The following is a 23178-nucleotide window of genomic DNA, read 5'->3' as shown; positions in this document are numbered from 1 at the left end:
ACCCTGTTATGGATAGGGGTAGCCTGAGGCTTTGGGATGGCAAAAAGAAAGACAGGGACATGTTAGGTCTGCTCATTAAAGACTTTGGTCTATCAGATGTTTGGAAATTGGAACGCCCCACAGACAGGGAATACACCTTTTACTCTGGGGCACATGATAATTACTCCAGGATAGATAATATTATGACTTCTAGAAATGCGACGGAACATTTTAATAATTTCGACCATTGCACCCATTAAATTGTGTTTAGCTCTTAGTTTTACAATTGGCAATACACAAATTTATGAATACTGCAATCCTAAACAATGATGTTGTGAGGGAGTCTTTGATTAAGGAAGTGCTGGAATATGTCACACATAATTTAAATGGTGAGGTGGATCTTGACATGTTATTGGAAGGTTTCAAGAAAGTGATGAGGTGAATACTCATGAGATTATTAGGAATTCAGAGGAAAGAAAAAGATAAATGGTTGTTAACCCTGAGCACGAACGTGAAAGATTTGGAAAAGGAAGTTATGAGTTGACCAGATTCTGGGAAAAGACAGAAACTTTTAAAATTGAAATATGACTTAAACAAAAACTTGAGTGAAAAAGCTGAAAGTGCTCTTTTTAGGGTAAGATGTAATTATAACAAAGGAGGGGAGATGTGTGATTGCTTACTGGCACCTCGTTTGTGTGCGAGAGCAGACACAGAGGTTGTGTGTCCTATAATCCACAGGAAATTAATGATGTCTTTAGAGAATATTATCAAAATCTGTACAGTGAGACGCAGTTCTCAAATTTTACACAGATTGATGAATTTCTAATGAATCAGTCGCTTGAACGCTAATCTTTGGAAGAAAATTTGGATGAGATAAGAAGGGCTGTGTTTGGCTTGAATGTGGGGGGATGCCCGGGATCAGACGGTTTGCCTGATGGATTTTGCTGAGAAATGCCCCTGGAATGTTGGGTTTGCTTAAAGACTAGGCATTGTAGAGACAAGGTCAGGCTAGCTTCCACACTTAGACATGCTACAATTGCATTACTTTTAAAACCTGGAAGACCTCCAATGAATCCGGGCAGCTATATAACAATCAGCCTGATTAATTCAGATTGTAAAATTCTTTCAAAGATCCTGGAATATCAGATAGAGCGTGTATTGACGAAGCTAATTCACCCAAATGAAGCTCGCTTTATAAAAGGCAGAATCTCAGCAACAAATATGAGGAAACTCCTATTAACAATATCAGAATCTAAAAAACAGGTAAAGAATCAGTGTCTTTGGATGCAGAAAAGGCCTTCGATCGAGTAGGATTGAAGTTTCTATCTAAGACAATGCAAAGAAAGAATTTTGGCCGAAATTCATGAACTGGGTGAAATTGCTCTACTCAAGCCCATCGGCAGAGGTGACAACTAATGGTAAGATTTCATAAAAAATGTGAATTACATTGTGGCACAAGACAAGGTTGTCCATTCTCACCCTTACTTTTTGTGATCTCCTTGGAACCACTGCCATTAGAACTGAAGAGGGGATTGCAGGAGTTCATTTTAACGGAATTACACAGAATCTTTGGCTTTACGCAGATGACCTTCTACTTGTAGTACGTGATTTATCAACATCTATTCCTGTCTTAATGAAGCGTATTGAGGAATTCGAAGAATTCTCAAACTACAACATTAATTGTTCTAAGTCAGAGGCCTTGCCATGCTTAGATTTATGTAATGGTCCTTTGCTGAAAAACCTGGGTTTCAAGTGGTGCACAGAGAAAATGAAATACTTGGGTATATGGATTACAAAATACCTGGATGATATGGTGAAGGTGAATTTGAGGTTGTCATTGAATAAACTGGTCTCTGATTTTCAACGTTGGGATTCCTTAAATCTGTCAATGGGTCAAAGGGTAAATGCAATCAAGATGACAGCGGCACCTAAAATGTATGTGATGGATGAAGACCAGGTTAGCATTGAAGACTATGCCACAGTTTCTGGCCTTTTGAGCATGATTGAGCTTACAATTCAAAAGTCTTTGTTAAAAGAGTTTGACAGTATGATCTAATCCTTCATTTGGGAGTATAACAAGCCAAGATTGAAGTTATAGAAATTGCAACTCCAGAATGAGAAAGGACCATATGTAGCTGATTGTAACATCGTTTTGATATATTTATTTGATGGATGAAGACCAGGTTAGCATTGAAGACTATGCCACAGTTTCAGGCCTTTTGAAACAAGATAGATGGCCACCCTAATGAGTAAGGTCAAGGAAATGGTAGATCTGTGACGTTTGCTGTACAACATATTAAAACTTCTGATTACTACAAACAGAGGTTACCCTCTGTTACCCAATAAATACTTTTTCCAGGCATCTTATTAAATTCCCTGGTTAAACCCACTCATTGGTAGACAAAACATTAACTGTGAGCCATGATTGCAGAGTTGGAAAAGCATCTTGAAATTCTCTACTAGGTAAGTAAGCGGTCTCATACATGCATTAAAGCCAAAGTGATAATGCCAAACCTTGAGATATGCCTCAAGGAAGACTCAAAGTTTCAGAGATGAATAGGCCAATTTTGACATGTGCCGATTGATTCTGGAGGAACAAAATTTGGTATTTCAAGCCCATTCCTTTGATACCCTTTTCATGTTTTAGCAATAGGATCCTAAAGTCCGATGTCATAAACCTATGATAAATCGAGGAGGATTAAGGCAGCAGATTCTTTTTCGCCAAGTGACAATAGTGGCTCTGCTCTGATGTCCAATGTGGTATATTCAGTGCTTCGAGAAGGTTTGGATCCAGACTTCCATAATGGAAGTGGTGGACATCCTTACTATAATTTTGGAGATAATTTCGAGGATTTTAGTTTCTAGTCAGGTTAGTCATCTCCCCACAGAGTTTGAACAATTCTGGAGGTTTTAATTGGGGTGTCTATAATTAAATTAAAAATGTGGAATTTTTTAAGTGGTTGACAACAAATGCTTTATTTAAATTGGACCGAGCCTGACCAACCTATGAGAAAATGTTTGCATTTTACAGAACAAACCTCAGAAAAAATTCGATAAGAATGCATAGAATTTATGAACGGTGCTGTAGGGGAATACATGAAATATTCTAATAGATGAAATTTCTACAAAGATACACCAGAGCATTTCACAATACATTTCCATACTGGATGTGGTCGTAGAAAATCCAACACCCAAGTGATCTGCTTGGAGGGTGAGGTGTTCTTCACTTTTGGGGGAGAAAAATTGCACTTTTGAAGGGCAAAATGGCACGTTGCACAGTGCTCGCCATAAGCGGGCAGGGCATTCTGTTCTACACAGGATTTCTAAGCAGATAACAGAAGCCCTGTCTCAGCAATATATGCCAGCATTGCCATTGTAAAAACACAATGTCATTCTGCTTGTGTACAAAGAAACTCAGAAGGCATGTCTCAAACATATATACAAACACTGCCCCACTTTCAAACTTGTGGCCAGATAAATTTGTGCTGCCTGTGCCAACAATTTATGCCAGCGATTATCTGCTTTCATGCTTGTTATACCCAAAGAAAATCAGATGGACTGTTTCAACAAATTATACCAGCCTTGCTCCACGCTTTCATGCAGGTTGTGCCCAAAAGAAAACACTAGGGGTTGTCTGAACACTATATCAGCATTGCAACTATAAAACATTGGTGTGCTGCATGCTGCCCCAGTTATGCCCAATGTCCCACTCCCAGACCAAGTTCTGCCTTTTGTCCCTCTCACTTCTTATGTTCGGCCCCATGTGGACCTCACTGCCATAGTTCTGCCCCAGTGTCAATCTCTGTTTACTGGCTTTTCCACTATGTGGCTACTAGTGTCTACATTGCGCCTCAATCTCGTGTACCCATGTTCTGCCCCATGAACCTCTCTCTAACCCAGGTCTTCCGACTGTCAGTCTCAGTGCATACATTTGGTAACCAGTGGACCCACATGCAGGCAGGAAATATACATTGTGACATATGGGGTGTCTGTGGTGCTTATAACTCCCCTCTGCCCCCTAGAGTCACACGACACGTTTGTTCTGGTTGTTCGGCAAATAAAAAAGCAGTGGAGTTTTATTTGTACAGATATGGTCATAAACAACACATAGTAATAATCACATATCATAGTATATTGTTCTTTTGGGCACCGGGTCCTGAGGTTACCCCCTCTGGCCCGTGCCACGTTTCTTGTCCCACGACTTGTGTTTGGTCACCGTAAAGTGTTCTGTCTTTTCTTTTGTTGGTTCTCTCCCTTTTTCTAGGGTGGGAGGGTTTTGTTGGAAAGAAAAAGTACAAGACTCTGCGTCCACAGTGTACTGACTGTGTTGGGTCCCCGTGTAGGGTCCCAAACGGTTTGTGCTTTTGCTGCGGTAAAGCAGCTCCTTATATTGGGCCCAGGGGCAGGCCCTGGGTCCTTGTTGCATGTGGGGGCTGTGATGCTGGCATAGCGCCGACTGTCTGGGCACCCAGGGGTGCATTCCTTTGTTGTAGCCCTGCTCTCCGCTTCTCGTGCATTCCAGGCGCTTCACACCTCGCAGGTTGTTTTCACAAACCGCCCTTCCTTCATGTCATCCCAGGGTGCACATGCGTGTCGCCTGTGTCCTGGTGGGAGGGAGGGGAGTGGGAGCACGTCCCTGTTTGTTGGGCCATGGGGCACAGGTTACCAGGTCTCGCTTTGTGCCTGGCAGCGTTGCCCATCTCATGTGGCCCTTGCCCTAATAATAATTTCTGTACCCAAGCTCTGCTCCAATCACTCTGACTATTTTCTGTCCCAATGGCTCGTTCAATGCTGTAGGTTTGCCCTATGTTGTTCGCAGTGCCTTACATCTGCCCATTGGGGCCATCACTGCTATTCGCTGTTGAGCCAGTATGTCATTCTCTGTGCCTTGCTTCTACCCCAATGCCGCACTCCATGCCCTCAGTTTGCTCCATGTTTCTCCAAGTTCCTTTATTCAACCCCATGTGACCATCACTACTACAGTTCTGCCCCAATGTCGTTCTTAGTGCCTATGACCTGCTTCATCTGGAACTCATGGACACATTTCTGCCCTAATATAGATGTTTTTGCCCATGTTCTGACCCAGCATAGCTCGCTGTGCCTAGGTTTTCCCCCACTGTGACTCGCTGGACTCTCTGTTCTAGCAGAATGGCTTGCTCGCCCCAACAAATATCTCATTGTCCTTTGTAACTCCCTTCCCATACCCTAACATTCTCCTCCCATCATACCCTGGTAATCATACACGCACATCAACATACATGCAAAAGTGAAAAAACACACAGGCACAACGACCCTTTAAAAAAAAAAAGGCATTCTTTCTTTCTGGCCAGCGCCTTAGCTCTGCTCAATTCCTCCGCTCTCTAGCATTGTTCCCATAAATAGGGTGAAGGGAAGAAAGGGGCTAGCACTTCCCGTCCTAGGTCCGCTCAGTGTAACACGCAGTAGGCCTTGTAGCACCATCTGCATCTATAGGTCCCTATGCAAGACCTGGTCTGACATAGGGGAATTCAAGGCTATGTACCTGCAGGCACTGTCATGTAGAGTGCTCCTCATCAGGTTGACTGTCGTGGAATTACTTGCTTGGAAACGCAGAGAAAGCCCTTCAATAATAGGCAGTTTAATTCGCCCAAATGTTTATCATATTGTAAGATAATTGGTTTTCTATCGGATTTCATTATCACAGGAGTGATAGGGACTACCAACTCATCAAGTGTTTTTGTTATGTTCCTGTGGAAGTTAAGTGAAATGAGCTCAGGATTCTGTTCCGGGACCAGAGGAGACCACATCAATCTTGATGTAAGCTCTTTCCAAGATCTAGCCTAACCTGCTGCTGGTTAGTGTTATTTGACTCTGATACCGAGAGGTCAGACCAGAATTGCTCCCTTACTGCAATACTTGCCATTGTGGTATTAAGGGTAAAAAAGGCATCCTGTGTATATGGGTGAGGCCTTGTATTTAGCGCGCGAGAAGCTCTGGTTTGGCATTGTTGATAGAAAGGTCAGAGCTTGACTGTTAACAATATTTTCAATCCAGAAGCTAAAATGGGCCATTACAATCACTCTGCTAGCTGAATATAGGACTGGCATTCGGTTTAGCAATTCCTCAAGTAACAGAGCCCTGCATACTATAAAACAAAGTTCTGCATCCTACCAGTATGCAGATATGGCATTGAAGATACATTTTACTGGCAGGTATTCAAAGCACTGGTACGTGTATATGATTACATTTCAAACCTTCAGGGTACAATAGAAAATTAAACAAACGCATCCCTGCTCAGGGAACACTTTATCCCAATTAAATATTAGTTGTAAAGGAATACAACCGAGTAGCACAAAAAATCCCAAAGGGAAAAAAGGGGTTCGCATGGAAGAGTACTGTATTAGTTTGAGTACTCAATTATAAAAATAGAGGCGAGGAAGAGAAGGAAGCCCAGACATAAATATTCACATTTTCATTTTTAATTTATTACCATTGTAAAATTGCATAATATATCAACATCTAAACAACAATAAAATAGATGAATTAATTTTAGTATAAAATTCTTGTCAAATCTCATGCCTCAAAACATTCAATCGCAGTTTAGTTGCCACAATTCATAACCTTGTATTACTCAAGGTAAAGCATCGCTGTCTCATTTTTAAATTTCATTCAAAAAATGGAATTGCTGTAGAGAAAATGAATAGTTAACAATTGGATAAAGTGCTAAATGCAACCAAGTGCTAAGTGCCAAATTGTTAACAAAGAAATAAAGTACTGAATGCAAAAAAAGTGCTAAGTGCCTACTGTGCATACTGTGCATACATGATCTTCAAATATCAAAACAGTTTCGGCGAATTCAACCTATCTGGCTCAATTAAGCGAGCCAGTAGTCGCCTTCTTCAGGGCGCACTAAATGTTGCAAATATGAACCTAGAACATACTAATGCTTGAATTTTGATCTATCATTCAGTAGTTCTCACAGGTAAAATCTTTGTACAATTCATAAAGGCTTGATTGTAGATCTGGAAGTCTGTTGGAGACATTGACCCTTAATAAAACACATTGAAACAAACAGAATAGAAAAAACAAACAAAAAAGCTTTGTGTTAAAAAACAGAGTATAATGAGTGAGCCTCCTAATATTCGATGCCTCTAACCATAGAAATGAAGCCTAGGGATATATATATATATTCACCTAAGTTGGTCCAAAAGTGGTGCCGAAAAATATGTTTGTTTCGATCCGCCACCCAAGCTGGACTGATGATGCAAATGAATTTACATCTAAAAAGACAAAAATGAGAAGCTAAGAAAGATATCCCAAGATTATCTCAAACTTCAATAGCTAAAACACAGTGTCCCCTGTCTCCACAGGGAGTAGATCAGGTTTTTGCCTCTTCAATTACTAACCTTAAAATGTTTCAAACTCTTAATCGAAGCCGCAATGGACTCAATTCTGCAAAAGGATCGAGAATATTCCAAATTTTTAAATCTTAAACGGTGTGAAATCAAACCGGAGGGAGAGGCCAACAATTGCAAAAACCGTAGATGAAAAGCCGTAGGTGGAAACCCTAAGAAAAAGATATAAGGCAAGTGTGCATTTTAATGGTTGCAAAACATTAAATGCAGCGGTTACAAAAAGCCTTAAAAGATGAAAAACAAGCTGCCATCATAATTAAATAGATTCGACCAGATGGATAAACTCCGAACCTCTGAGAAACTGGAATACATGAAATTTAGAATATTGAAATGAATTTCAATTTCGTCGAAGAAAAAGGACTAATGCTTGAGTCAGGCAAATGCCACTTACACAAGCCTGTCCTTGTCCTAAGACTAAAATCAGCTCGCGGAGGGGAGAACCTGCAAGTGTATATAAAGGAATAACAAGATTCTCACCCGGAATACGCCTTCTCTCTCGCCTCTAAAAGCAGCCGCTAGAATTGCACACCGTCCGGTATAGCCTCCGCGGCTGTGTTTATAAACACACGCGGTACTAGGAAAAGAGATAGGACTACGTATGTGCCCCTAGTCCCGTAGAGACTAAAAAAGGACTAGGTATAGGCACACGCGATACTGGGAAAAGAGGTAGGACTACGTATGAGCCCCTAGTCCCGTAGAGACTAAAAGAGGACTAGGTACGGCCTCGCAACGAGCAGAAACAACGAATGTAAGCTATCAGATGTAATATATTGAGAATAGGCCAATGGAGTTACATAATAGGGCTATATTTGAATAACTGTCGTAAAAAGACGCCATTTGTGTATTGTGACCATGGCTGTGTTCATCAATACAAGCGGACAAACGCCCTAATCGAAGTAAGGCTACATACGTCAGTTTTAAGTCCCAATGAATGTTCAGGAGGGACTTAATCTCTAAACAATGCAGGGGCAGAAGCAAGATTTGCTGGTATGGATATATAAAATAATCAAAGGCGAAACCGGATAAGAAAACACCTGCAGGGCTCTAATAAAAAAATTATATTGATTTATGTTGCACGTTAAGGTATACAATGGAGCCATTCTTCTTGGCGATTTAGTCCTGTCTCATAGCTATTGGTATTGTACATCCACCATTGTTCCCTTTGCGCCAAACGGGCTGCTGTGTTATTAGCATCGGTACCATAGACTTTTTCCAAAACGCACCATTTCAAACTATTCAGATCATGATTATTTTCAACAAAATGCGACACTAAGGGAGCAGATACGATTTTGTTACGAATTTTGGACTTATGTTCACCAATTCTGGTTTTAATAGGCCTAGATGTTCTGCCAATGTACGTTAGAGCGCAGGGACAGATGATTACGTAAATCACGTTTTTAGTGTTACACGTGGTATGATGGTTGAGATTCCAATTTTTACCATTAATCCCTACAGAGGTTCCAGTGATTGTAGAAGCACATTGATTGCAAAAACCACATGGAAAGTGGCCTTGGATAGGTTTGCCGCCCCAAAGACCTGTCACCGTATTCGATTTAGGTCCAGTACTCGACCTGTCGGCTTTAGTGAGCCAACTTTTGAGGTTCTTGCCTCTCTTGAATGCAAAAATAGGTTTTGCAAGTCCTGGATTATTTAATTGGAGCAGATGCCAGTGTTTCATAATGCTTTGTTTTATCTTATGATGAAAGGTGTTGAAAGTCATGGCACAAACTAGCCGCTCCTTAGTGATGTCTTCCCGAGAGTGTTTCTCAAGGAGGATATCTCGGTGTTGAGATCTGGCTCTTTTACGAGCTTGACGAAGTAAATATTTTGGATAACCTCGCTGATGCAGTCTATCTTCAATAATGTTCGCCTGAATCTTATAGTCTTCAACTTTGGTGCAGTTTCGTCTAGCCCTAAGGAACTGACTATAGGGAATGCTCTTACGCAATGATTCAGGATGAAAACTGTCGAATCTTAAAATAGTATTCCGATCAGTTTCTTTTCGATACAGGTCAACAGTAATGTAGCCCTCGAGGTTCTTGATTAACAAGTCCAAGAATGGTAGAGAGGTGCTATTGGCTGACATAGTAAATTTAAGGTTCGTATCCATCGTATTAAGCCATGGAAGGAATAAAAGGTGATCTGCCTTTGTTTTGTCCCAGATTATAATTATGTCATCAATATAACGTTTATACAATTTAATGGCATCTCTATAGGGATTAATATCTGACAAGATACATCTGTTTTCAAAATTCCACATGAAAAGTGTGGCGTAATTGGGGGCAAAAGCTGCCCCCATCGCTGTTCCTTTCACTTGTAGATAATAGGAAGACTTGAAGCGGAAGTAATTGCGTGAAAGGGCTATCTCAAGTAAATCTATTAGTATTTCAGTTGGAACTACTTGAGTGCCTGGCCGTGAATCCAAAAAGTCTTTCATTACTTTTAAAGATTCCATTTGTGGTATATTAGAGTATAATGACTCCACATCTAAAGTCATAAGTATGTCGGAGTCGTGATTGAAAGGAAAACCCTCAAGATGTTTAATAGCATCAGTGGTGTCAGCCAGATATGTTTCAGTAGAGGCCGCCAAAGGCTTCAGAAAATAGTCTAGAAATTGACCAATGGGTTCTAATATAGATCCACATAGTGACACAATAGGGCGTCCCGGCGGGTTGAGAAGGTCCTTATGTATTTTGGGAAGTACATAGATAAGCGGAGTCCTAGTTCCCTTGATCGTGAGGAAACAAAATTCCTTATCATTGATGGCTCCACTTTCTAGTGCTCGTTGGGCAATAGCTATAATTTGGGCTCTAATGCTCTCTGTGGGATCACTCGGAAGTTTCCTATATATAGCTGGATTGTCAAGCTGGCGCAAAATTTCATTGTCATATTGAATAGAATCCATAACAACAATTCCGCCACCGAGCCTACATATAACCCATCCAAAGTAACCATGCCAACCCTATTGTGGGAATCCTCAACCATACTGAGGGAGTAATACTTCTGCAGAGCCATGAACAGACTGACTGAGTGTGAACTCCTAGGCCATCCTTCCTCATTACCCCACTGTGGGTGCACTCATAGTCCTTCCGTGCTTACTACTCCCAACGGATGAGCTGTTAGTTTTCATCATTACTCTCCTGGGGTAGCAGTCTCAGCCTTTCATCATTACTCCCAGGAGGGTGCACTTCCAGTCCTAAAATCCTATGATACAGAAGTCTGCTCCTGTTAGAAACTATGAGTCCCACTTTAGGGTGTAGATTCCAGAATTGAATAAAATAACTACTTTTTCATCCTGTGTAGTTGTTTTAATAGCATGGCTCTAAAGACTGATTATTTGTAAAACATTACTACCTGAGGGTATATGCTAATTATTTTCTCCATTTGTCAGAACAGAAGCAGATGGCAGTCTCCAGTGCATGGTGGGGTCGGTAGCAAAGGTCTTGCGATGCTGCCTAGAGAACATGCCACAAGGTAAATATTATCCTGTTGGGACATCTAAGCATAGATCATTCTATAACAACATAGTGTGCATGTTTAAGAGAGGTAGTTAGCTGAAATATATCCTCATGATCTTTTAGGGGAGGTTTACTCTATAAGGTCCTTTATTGAAGGTTTATCTTACAGAAACCATCCATCTAAGTGCAGGTTTCTCTGATCCTTCAGGAAGGCTTATGCCATGAGATCATAGTATGCAGTGCCATGCAAGGTTATGCCGACTTCTCTAGTGCAGATTTACCTGGTTGATTCCCTCATGCAGGTATTTTAGTGCACATTGATCTTGTTTGTTATTATTATGGATATTCCACAGATCTAGTCACACAGCATTGCAACACTTTACAGATAATAATGTGGAAGAGAGAGGGTTGATAGGTATTTTAAGAACCGTGAGTGGACTAAGAGAATGGTTATTCTATCAAAGACCTTTAATGCATGTTTATGTTACAGATACTCCATAGTGCAGGTTAATTCTACAGATTCCCTTACACAACAAATATATGCCAGAAATATCTGTTACAGCAAGTTCTAATGCATGGATCCCTTTGTTTGCATATACCTTACAAAGGCCTCTTAGCTCTAGTTTATTTCAGAGAACCCATGGTGAAGGTTTACCCTACAGAGAGAACTTTCTGTAGACTTGTCTTACACACCTTCCTATACACACTCATGTAACTTTAATGCTTCGCCTTAACTTCTCTCTCCTATCACCCCCTATTCACCTTTGTGCCTTCAGCTAACCAGGAGCCCCAGGAACATTCAGACTGTCCCATCCTTTGGGTTACCAAGTGGGTTGATTATTCCAACAAGTACGGCTTTGGTTACCAGTTGTCAGACCGATGCACTGGTGTACTTCTCCGAGATGGCACGCATATTGCTCTCTATCCACACCTACAGTAAGTGCCTGTGTGCCACTCCCACATCATGTTACCTTGAGCTGCTTCTCAGTAGCTGCAGTGTGGCATTTATTGGCTTGCACCCTAGGTTGTTGCCTTTGTGGCTTTCCTGAAACACTTATCTTTCCTTTCAGGAGAATATGTTATTCAACAGGAAGCGATGGGAGCATCTCCTTCCCCAAAAGAAGCTCACCAAGTCCGTTGGCCATGAAGATCGGAATACTCAACTTCTTCTCACAGTATATGGATCAACGGCTCCTGGAGGTAAGGAGGGAAAGGCCATGGTTTAGAAGTGATTTTATTCCAAGGCAAAGAGCTGGGGAAACATGGAGTAGAAGGTGAGACTATTAAAGGACAGCCTGACACTGTCTTCCTGCTTCCCCCTGGTCACTGTAGGGCGGAGACCTGCATGCTGTTCCGTGTGAATCCATCAGTAAGCTGTGCCTTCTGCACTTCATGAAATCCAACCACGCACTGTTGATGGTGTTCAGCAATGGAACGGTGCAGGTAGGTGGGCTCAGCCCTTTCCATCTTTCAAAGAAAATAGGCAACATTACAACTTGAATGACCTTAGCTATTTACAAAAAGCTTTGAACAAAACGTGACAACCCAAGCTGAGGCTGAGGACTAAGATCTTTTCTTCTGCACTGGCCCTCACATTAGTGTTAGTGAAAGGCCTCTGTCCTTTCCATCCAGCACTCTATCTCACACCAACAGCACAGCTAAGACTGCATGCTTTTACTTCTGGCAACGGACAAAGCATGACCACCACAAATAAGGCATCTGCCTTTTTATCTTTCGCTGGCCGTCAGATAACACCACAACTAAAACTTCATCCTATTCAACCTGATATAGTGACAGCTATTGTAGGACCGTGTCTCTAAATGCATGTATGTAGACAGCAGCCATTTGTTCTTCAATCTCCTAAATTGACCACTGAATTACAAAAGGACTCCTGTATTCATCTTTATGCTTTTGACCATTACTTCATGCCGGAGTAAACACTCAGTGGAACCATTCCATAGTAACCTCTTATTAAAATAAAACGCACAAAAACCAGGTGATATGATTAAGAGACATTCACAGAAATTAACTTGGAAAAAACAAGTAGAAGAATGTATGTTCAAATACATTGGGGAGTACAGCCTAACTATTGGACAAACTATAAGGAAAATTTGATTATGCAATGATAATAGTGTTACCACATAAATACATTTTTCAGTCTAGCTTCAGGCACTTGCAATAAAACCTTAAGTGAGAAGCAATTGGTACATGCCCTAAGGGTTGTGGTCCTTTCCCTTTCGATTTTTTGAGTCTGAGACTTGGTGCCTTCCTGTTTTTATGAGTGTTTGTTTCGTCTTCTTTCTTTTTCTTCTCTATGTCAAAGAGATGTTTTTTTTAATGAGATTAAGTCAATTGATTTTAATAAGAGATTAGTTCTATTAGGTATATATCTCTGGATTGTTTCATGATGTGTGTTTTCCTATTATGAATTTCTCTTTTATTTAATATATTGCCTGTGTTTAAAATTCTCCTATTTTGTTTTCTAGATATGTAATTCAAAGAGGTTTTCTGATGTATTAGATGTGTTAAAAGTCATAGTTTTTGCTTTTATTGGCTAAAACATAATAAAAAACAAACAAAATATTAGTAGATATAGAATATTCAGTATCCAGTCAAAGTTTAATATTCTCAACTCCAGCCATTATTGAAGCAGGATTCTTACAAAACTTTGTGATACAAATTGAGATTTGTCATAGCCCCTTTTTCAGTTTCTTTTATGTCCACTTCTATGAAATAAGACAAATATTCTTGATCTCTTTGCAGAGAAAGGCCTGATTACTTAACAGTATTCTTCATTTTTCCGAGACTAAGTCTTCCTCATGAAAGTCAAAGCAGTGACCACAATAAGCCGAGATAACAGGACATTAAGTCACTGCACACCGTTGTGATTTAATAAGGTTACCCAAAAAAATATGTCAATGAGAAAACGAAAAGAGCAAAGCAGCTAATCACCCTGTAGAAAATGAGCCTCCTATCAGGTTATAGTTCTGAATAAATGTATTGAGCCTGAAAGGGCGGACCCTGGAGAACATGTAAAACCATAGTTTAGTCACATTCATGGAACAAAGCAAGGTTTCCACCTGAGCCCAACCCTCCCTAATTATATCGGGCTACTCCCTTGTAACAGACCCATCAAGTGCAGTCTGCAGAGAGACAGTAGAGGTATCATCAGGGGAGAAGTGGAGAGCAGCAATCGAAATCCTTCCCTACTAAGTAGAAGATACAGAAGTGGAAATCAAGGGTGTCCCAACCAAAGAAGGTCACTGAGAAGGACTTCCAACTCTTCTCTCTGAATCCTCTGAAGGATCCTCGGGATTGGAGGGTTTGCGCAAGAATGCATACATTCAATAGGGTTTCCGTCCTCCTAGCACTGGGATTTAGGAGACAAACAGAGGGAACAAAGCATCAGTCTTGGAAGCAAAAAGAAAATCACTATTGGGTTTGAAAACATCAAGAAGAGCTGGTAAAAGATCTGGGTGCGGACCTTAATTCATTGAATAATGGAAGGAGTGACTCATCCAGTCCCCTGGCACAGTCTCCTTCCCCAGAATATACACTGCTGAGAGGGAAAGCAGATTGGACTTTGACCAAAGGCACAGGTTGTGTGCCAGATCTACCAGAACTGGGCAACTGGCGCCCCACTGGCACTTTGCATATGACCTGGCCACCTGATTGTCTGTTGTCACCAGTATCACTTGATTTAATTGTAAAGGGGCAAACAATAAAAGAGCTCTCTTAATGGCTGTCAGGATGCAATACATCGGAAAATTAAGCTCTTCTTTAGACCATGGGAACAAATGCTCAAGAAGATGTTGAACCAGCGGTATCAGGTTGCTATTTCCCCCAAACCCGCAACCAAGCCCTGATGGAGCAACCATCCCTGTCAGTAGAGGAATTAGTCTGAGGCAGAGCTTGACAATCTGGTACTCTGGGAGAAAAACCTTTGCTTCTGTAGTCGAAAAACCAGGTGTGGCAGACAGATGGCTTTTGCTATAGTTCAAGAGGTAGCCAGATTTGACACAAATTTCAGCCGTAGAAAAGAAGAAGCAATGGTTACACTGTCTTTAAGATACAGAAACATTTGAATACCTTCCGGATGCAGAGCACCTACCAGAGATTTTGGAAGCTATTTTAAATGGCCGATATGATAATTAATTTGTTGACCCTCCTAAGGTCCAAAGCTGGCATGCAGCCCGCCGAGTAGGTCCCCAAAGCACTCTCTGAGAGGGAGAACTGGAATAATTGCCTTTCTGGACACAAGTGTTTGGATTCCCTCATGCATGGGCTTCTACTTGGAGACATGTCAAGAAAGTGGGGTACGAATGCCTGTTAAAAGTCTGAAAAAAAATCGATTCAGTAACCCTTCTGTACCATGGGAATGGTCACTCATCTGTGACTGAGGCCTGCCACTGATGAGGAATGCTTCGTCAGGTCTTCTTCGGTCAATCTTCCATCGGAAAACCTATAGATCTAGCTACAAAAAGAAAAGCCAATATTTGCTACTCTGGCACATAGCCCTTCAAAGACAATAGACAAAGTCGAGACTGTTGCTTCTAATTTGCAAGCAGGGCAGCACAGACATTGACTTTCTGCAGTAATTCATAAAGCTGGCCAAAGTCTCTGAACAGCTTTGTCCATGGCGTGAAACAGCGAAGCATCTTCAGAAGACAAGAGACATTTGAGTCTTCAGATTTCATGCTAATGAGTACTTGGGCTACAACATAAATCTGTTTCAAATCCCACCGACATATAGGGTTTAAAAATAAAGTGCTAAAAAAATTGGCTTTTATGGGCAGATACCACAGAGCTTCATGAATGGGAGGGACGTTTGCAACTACTCCCCTATATCGTGCGAAAAGAACATCTTCCACAGTGGGGCTAGCTACAGACAGATGCATTAGTTCACCAATATGCCAAAGGAACTCGGTTAACTGTTACACCTGGTGATATCATCCTTTCTTCTGTAAAGTGGACATAACTTCCCGGCAGGGCTAAAGGCTCTTACTGTCGAACTGCAACAGCGACAGCCAATAACTATCATGCACTGAGGCTGCTCCTCATCAATCAACCAGCGAAATAGTTACAAGAGGACACAGAGCAAAGGATGGAGCAGAGGCAGCAATCTGTGCACCTGAGCCAGACACCACAATATGCTTGCACTGTTTGCATGTAGCTGGAGGCAGAGCTGCGCATGTCAACTGCTCTATAGTGCAAGCACTGACAGGACAGCTAAGTGAATGCTACTAGCTTGAAAGAATTTCCCATAGGCAACACACGCAAAGTATTGTGAGAATAACCTTTGCAAGGTGAGCAGCCCTCATGGAACATAGCCTGTCACTGGAATACCATTGTGTCCCAGACCTCCAGACACCTCAAGCCTGCTCAGCAGTACCAAAACCGAAATAGATCCTCCAAGTGTGTGCATGTTACCGCAGACAAATTGTGAACAATAGGTCAGGGGTCCGCAATCTTGGGCTGTCCAGATTTTTTGAACGGCAACTCCCATCAGCCATAGGCAGCACATTCAATTGTGAAGGATCATGAGAGTAATATTACAAAACATCTGGAGAGCCACTGCAATAGGGCAGGTGTAGTTGCACAATTAAGTCTGTCTGTCCAGTATTGCATAAGTGTTTCTGCAGACTGCCCAGGATTATCTGCTCTGCTTACCTGCAACAACAACAAAAAGGTTAATATAACATAAAAAGGAAACAAACAACATGGCAGAGCTGGAAAGTGTATCAGTAAGAGGTCCAGTGGAGACAGAAATAAACAGGGTTTAGGTTTGAAATATTGGAGGGTATGAGCCAACAAGGTGTGTGAATGACAGAAACAGAATGCAGACTGAGGGTCAGGTTCCCTTTAGTCTTTACGCTAGATATGCTTGGAAAAGGTAGTAGGTATAGTCTGTCTCAAGAAAGTGTTGACTCACGTAAGTGAGCACTCTAGTGAGGATTGCGGTCACAGAGGTAATTAACCCTTCGTTGATTGTCTGTGTCATACCTGTTGCACAATGCAACCGTGATTTACAAATGGTGTTGAGCGGATACTATTTATCTGGGATGTCTTATTTACTAGTTGTCAATTTTGTGTCTTATTGTTAGCGCCAGCCACAGGCACCTCAAAATTATCTTTCCAGTATGCGTACATTGCACAACTGTTACTAAGTAGTAGTACCTTTAATAGTGAGGTACTGAGGAATAATCTCCCAATCACAAAAGTGCATGCGGGCGGGTCACACTGTCTTGCAGTAAAGCAAAAGGGCACTGCCACCACTAGCATAAGAAAGGGCGAATCTGCATTCCTTGCGTAAAGAAGGAGAGCAAAACACAGGTTTCAATTTCCCATTATTCCAGTATTAACAAATTTAAGCAAGGATTTTCCTCTTTTTTCGGAGGCTAGGGTGTACGAGGACAGAGCTGTACATAAGAGAACACAAGCACCACTAGCTACCCAACGTCCCAACAGAATGGTAGTGGGGTGGGTACTCCTATAAGTGATTGTTATTTTCACTTAGCTGTATAGATCATACTTACATCGGTATCAAAAGAGACATTTTTTAATTAATGTACACATGGTTAAAAATGACCATCTGTGTGCCAGGCATTTCAATACTCTGACTAAAACACAAAATGAATTAACAGCCTTGTTTTTGGGTACTTCAGAGTACAGAGAATAACATCAACATCACATACGTCACAGAAGCATCATAGTGACAACCTTTCAACTTTTTTGAATAGATAGATCTCTCATTATTTCTATTCCAACAATTGTGATGTTAGTACCAAGGTGCCATTTGGTTCACATGACATCATGACTTATTGTCATAACTCGTCTACACCAAATTGTGTTTCTGGGGATAGAAAAACAACACAAGCGAAACAATCTTGATATTAAGTATGTAATCTGCCACCTTCTTCAGGACGCTATCTTTCTTTGGGTATACCAAAAGTTAGGCAGTAGATCATTTGCTCAGTGTAACAATGCTGTTCTCAATGAAGCAAATCAACCCGCAAGTGCCCCCACCCACGAGTCCGTACAACCCAATAATGGAAACCCATCCTGCAAGAAAACATGTTAAGTATTGGACAGTTCCATTTAGTATACAAGTTAAGTATATCAACCACTGAAATTCACGGGCGGGTACCCCCAACCACGAGTCCAAATCCCACAAGTTGAGTCCCACCTGCAAAGAATCATTGAATTAGAGAAAATAATATGCAATTTAATGTAAAATAATGCAGGAACACACTCACCAACATCTCATTAGCACCAGCATTGCAATTCCTCAATACAACACAAGCAATCACCCATACACAACTCTCAGCGCGCGCACTCACTCACTCACACGGGCCCATGCAACACGCTCACACACTACACCCCAAAACCAACCGACAAGCAAAACTTAGAGATCACACTAGTGAAAAATGATACCCAAGAGCATAAACGTCCTCCTGCTTGCACCAAAATGCTGCGACACCGGACATAACTCCTTCGAAGCCATTGCAGCACCAAACGAAAACGTCCAGTAATTGGCTCCAGTCTCACCCTCTCCGGCGCCAGGCCAAATGGAAGCACAGTTCACTGCACCTCCATCGGATCTCTCTGACAAGAGATCACCACTCCTCGAGGGGTCTCCACGAGTGTCCACACCCGCCCTCCTAATGACCCCACACAAATCCACAATACGGCCATCCTTACTATGATGATCATTCTCCATCGCGCGTTCCGTCTTATTTCCCCGCGGAACACCGATGAAAAGTTCATAACTACAATCCAACACGCCCACATTACGGCCGCAGGATTGTTCCATTTCCGGAAGGTCGCTCCCCGACACACTTCCTGGGCGTGTCCGCAATACGCAGCGCTCTTCAAAATCCTTGCGTGTTCCAGCTGCGCAGACAGGAACGTGACGTGACAGCCAGGAAACGTCATCATAACAACACAGGGCCCCAACGAGTGCGTATCGCACACTCCCCGTCACGCCAGCTGGAGGCTCGCTACTCTCCCCACCGAGGACAGCCGTGGACCCGGACATGTCCAGCCTACCACCGGGGCCCATACAAATGCAGTCCAACACCTCCTTAAATCGCGGCGCTCAGATGCCGCTCGGGAACCGCTCGCTCTTCACAAGGCTGGAAGACGGGAGCCACCTCCCCTTCCGGACCTCCTGTGCTAGCACCAGCTAATTTCGAAAAGATCACCTCAGGTGTTGACGGTGCGGGTGCTCTAGAACTGGACATATGGAGCCAGAACAACAACTCCTGAAAGCTCTGCACACCGACCTGTGTGCCGTACGACTCCAGGCACAGGCCGGGCTACCACCAGCCACAAGCCCCACTCGGCCGGCTTGTTTCTCACGCTCGCAACTTCCGCACACCGACCTGTGTGCCGGCTGGTTTTCCAAGGCACTAGTTGAGGATCTGCCTACCACAAGCTCCACCCGGTAGCTTAGTCCTGACGGCAGACACTCCTAAGATCACTGCACACCGACCCGTGTGCCGAACAGCTGCTCACAACACCTCCCAGCACCACCCGGTCACTGGGCAAGGCATCTTCTGGGGCAACAGAGCCAAACAGCACTGCACCCGGACCTGAGTGCCGACCCGGCTCCACCTTCAGCACCACCCGGCCTGCTGAGGATGCTTAGACAGCCCAATTAAAACACCTTGGGCTCCAACTTGCTGTCAACTTGGCACATGGACATGTATTCACTGGAGGGCAATGTTTTCCCGTTTCTGAACTGTCCCCTCCTCGACAGGATCCCATCCTCGTCGCCAGTGTAATAACTTGGAATCTGATGAACACCCGAGCCAGCAGGTAAGTTATTAAGTAGATTTATTGTAGTTCAAAGCCAGGAACAAAACATTGGCATGTCCTTTCCAAGTCAGCATAACTCCAACCGCCAAGCATAGAACCCCCACACACCAACACTCCTCTCACACTGACATCACTAGATTCCATTCAGTAGTGATGTCACCCACTCAGCTTGTAAGACACATTACAACACTCAGCATGATCTGTCTGCAATTAAGACAAACAAAAACTACATTTAGAAACAAAGATACCTATAATGGTTATGACCATGGTTATTTTAACAAACAGCACAAGGGGTCAGCACCCCACTGACCTGTTACTTTCTTAGCTTCTTTCACGTGTCGGAGTTCAATCACATTATTTGGCATCGTATTTCTGTCTCTGGAATCATTTCCAACTGCAAGACAACAAAAGGGAGAGAAGTGCGTTTGCTCTCTGCTTTTTTTCGTCTCTCATCTCGTCTATGTTATACATCATGTCTGTGCATGTGTTTAAAAATATACCTTTTGATAGGTTTGAAGCGTAGAATGCTTCCTGATGCAATGTCACAAATGCTATATTGGCAAAACACGGTCAATGCCGTGTATTCTCAGGTCACCTCCTGAACTGTGCTGTGACTGAGACATAAAGAGGTGTGGGGGAGAAAAGAGCAGACAAAAGCTCGATCAAAAACTGAAGTAGAATAGGAGTTTGATAAGAAAAGCATATGTATATCTCCCCCTGATTTAACACTTACTAGATTAGGTGCCAGATGCGTAGATGTAACGCCGCCTGTAAGACTTTTCTCCCTGGGCGATCGCGGTATAAGATTGCTGTGTGCGCCGAAAAAAATCACGTTAGGCACTGTCAATTGTTTGATCCTCGCAATGCCAGACAACGTCCTAAGGGCCAGAGGATAAATCAAAGTCACCCTAAGCAAACATCTTTTTCCTAGTCATTAACCCACATACATCCGTTTTTGCCCCTTTGCACTTACTAATTAGTTGTAGGTCGCAGTGACTATACGGGCTTGTATCGATGCGGCGGTCCAACTGTGACTGGGTTTTCCCGGCCGCCACCTTGAATAGATGTGTTCTTAATCGTCTACCTCATGTAGACGCACGCATGTATAGTCGCGTTGCCGCCATGTTGGATAGGGACTTTTCTAAAAAAGTATGTTGATATTAATTGTGTTCAAATATTTGTACGTCCTATAACGCATATATGATATGTGGTCTGATGTTTAAAATTTCTCACTATTGTGATAGCTGCGTCAAGCAGTGCGCGGTCAGCTGCTAGTGCAAAAATAATGTTAAATAGCACTAAATATTTAATTAATTATTCCAAAGTGTATGATCAGGAATTGAGTATATAAGAATCAAAATCTGTCACTTTGGTTATATTACTTACAGAAAGAAAAACCGAATCTATTGGGGCCAATACTAATGGGGAGTGCATGCCAGTTCGTTTTTAATGTCTTAGGCATATGAGTGATATAGCTTCGAGACTAGTGGAGGTGGAAGTTATCTCATTGTTATCCACTGCTGGACATCTATATTATGCGTCACACACGTGATACTGGAAGAATACAGTCTATGTGTGTGTAAATAAAGTGGGGTCTGAGTCTGCTCACATATACATCAGCACTTACACATACTTACCAGTTTTAACCGTGTCCAAATTGTAAATCCACTTCTGTTCTATTTTCCTAAGGGCCAGTGTTGTGGCCTAAATGGATGACAGGACGCGGTAGGGTTTCTAACAGTCTTTATTGACTGGCAACAAGTGGAGAGGTTCTAAAGCGGCCTGGTGGCGCGGGGCGCTTACTCACTGTTCAATGCGACCAAGTCCTGAGCTTCCCCAGTTGCTTCACTGTGGACGGGTTGTGCTCACCGGTGGCACGCTGTAGACTCCTAGGGCCCCCATGAAGCCTCCAGTGGCTGTGGTGTTATGCCCTAGGAGCTGTGGTGAGAGTTCTGTAACTCACTCTCCTTCTCATGTAGTCAGGAGCAGCGCTCCTGCACGACCGCTTCGGCTGGCAGGGCGCCAACTGTGAAGCGGGAACGTTTTCCCGCGGAGCGTGTTCTCGCGATCACGTGATGTCCCCACACACCTCCTCTGCTGGAAAAAAGAATGGGAGGTCACTCCATGATGAAGTCCGCATATTTCCTGGGTTTCCTTCTCTCTCTCTGGGGCCTGCCAGGATCCGGGTATGGAGCGGGATCGATGAAGTGTCCTTGGGAGGGTGCTGGTGATTCGGGTTCTCTTTGTTCAGCTCTTTGCTGTGATCCCCTGGGTGTAGTTGGGGGGAAGGGAGCTTGCAAAGTCGTTGTGATGGTGCGGCTCTACGATGTCTCCACTTGGGAGGTGATTGTTCTCGTATGGCTCTTGGCAGACTTGATCTCCTCCAGTGTCTCCTGGCGAGTGTACAGTGTCTTCTTTCCTGCGATACATGGCTACCCTCTCTAGATTCCATCTCCTGCCATCGCTGGTTGCAGTTGTGGTTTGTCCCTCTCTCCATGACTTCTATGGGACTGCTGTATCTGGAACCTGTGGAGGTGTCCTTGTGGGGAAGTCGTATCTTCACCAGATCCCCTTTGTTGACTTGTGTGTGTCGAGCGGCTCAGCGCAAATCCCCCTGTGCTTTCATTGCTTCTTTGTTGCGCTGCATGCGGCACGTTACGTCAACCATGTCAACGTCTTCGTCGGCCCTCACTTGCTGAAGCCATGGTGGTACCAGTGAGGATGCCGCCCTTCTCCCCCTCAGCAGATGGAACGGTGAAACACCTGTGACGGCATTGGGGGTGAGGCGGTGGGCTGCTACGGCTTCTTTGACCGTCTTGTATGGGTCTAGGCCCGAGGCGTGAGCCAGTTGCAGCGCCCCTTTGATGAAGCGGTTGGCCCGCTCGACTAGGCCCTTTGCCTGTGGGTGATATAGGCTTGCTTTTCGCTGTTTGATGTTGTTGAGCTTGAGAAATGTTTCCATTTCTCTGGAGACTAGTTGGACTCCGTTGTCCGTGACGAGTTCTTCGGGCAGGCCCTCCCGCTGGAATATGGCGGTGAGTGTTTCAATGACTGTTCCCGTGGTGATGTCCGGGGTGAAGTCAGCTGCCACCCATTTGGAAAAATAGTCGACCAAGACTATCCTGTATCTGTGCTCTGGGGGCATGTTGTCCAGCGGCCCTATGAAATCCAGCCCCAGTTTTCGCCACACCCCTTTGGGGATTTCGGTGGGCAGCATGGGGGGTTGCCTCACGGCTAGGCGCTTGTCGCTGTTGGAGCATTCGTGGCACCTATCGACCATCTGCCGAACGTCCTGGTCCATACCTGGCCACCAGTATGCGTCGCGTATCCTTCTTCTGATCATGTTGCACCCTAAATGGCCCGAGTGTGCTCTGCACAGTATGACTTTGCGGATTCCGCTGGGTGGGATGATTTGATCACCTCTGAGAATGAGACTGTTCATGGCGGTGATTTCCTCGTTCACCTTCCAGTAGGGACGAAGGCCTTCGGGGATCGCTCTCTCGTTGGGCCATCCATTTCGAACCCAG

General features: G+C 43.3%; 1 protein-coding gene across 1 annotated transcript in view; it reads left to right on the top strand.

Moving 5' to 3' along the window:
* The window catches only part of PLK5 (polo like kinase 5 (inactive)), a 404540-nt gene that overhangs the window by 330022 nt on the left and 51340 nt on the right, over positions 1–23178 (top strand). Inside the window, exons 11-14 of the mRNA XM_069646658.1 lie at positions 10770–10847; positions 11608–11767; positions 11902–12031; positions 12164–12274. Of these exons, the coding sequence (XP_069502759.1) occupies positions 10770–10847; positions 11608–11767; positions 11902–12031; positions 12164–12274 (479 nt within the window). The remainder of the gene's footprint in view (positions 1–10769; positions 10848–11607; positions 11768–11901; positions 12032–12163; positions 12275–23178) is intronic.

Source organism: Ambystoma mexicanum, chromosome 1p (genome assembly GCF_040938575.1).
Source record: "Ambystoma mexicanum isolate Mex_15411 chromosome 1p, UKY_AmexF1_1, whole genome shotgun sequence".
Lineage (NCBI taxonomy): Eukaryota > Metazoa > Chordata > Amphibia > Caudata > Ambystomatidae > Ambystoma > Ambystoma mexicanum.
This window is presented reverse-complemented; position numbering and strand designations above follow the sequence as displayed.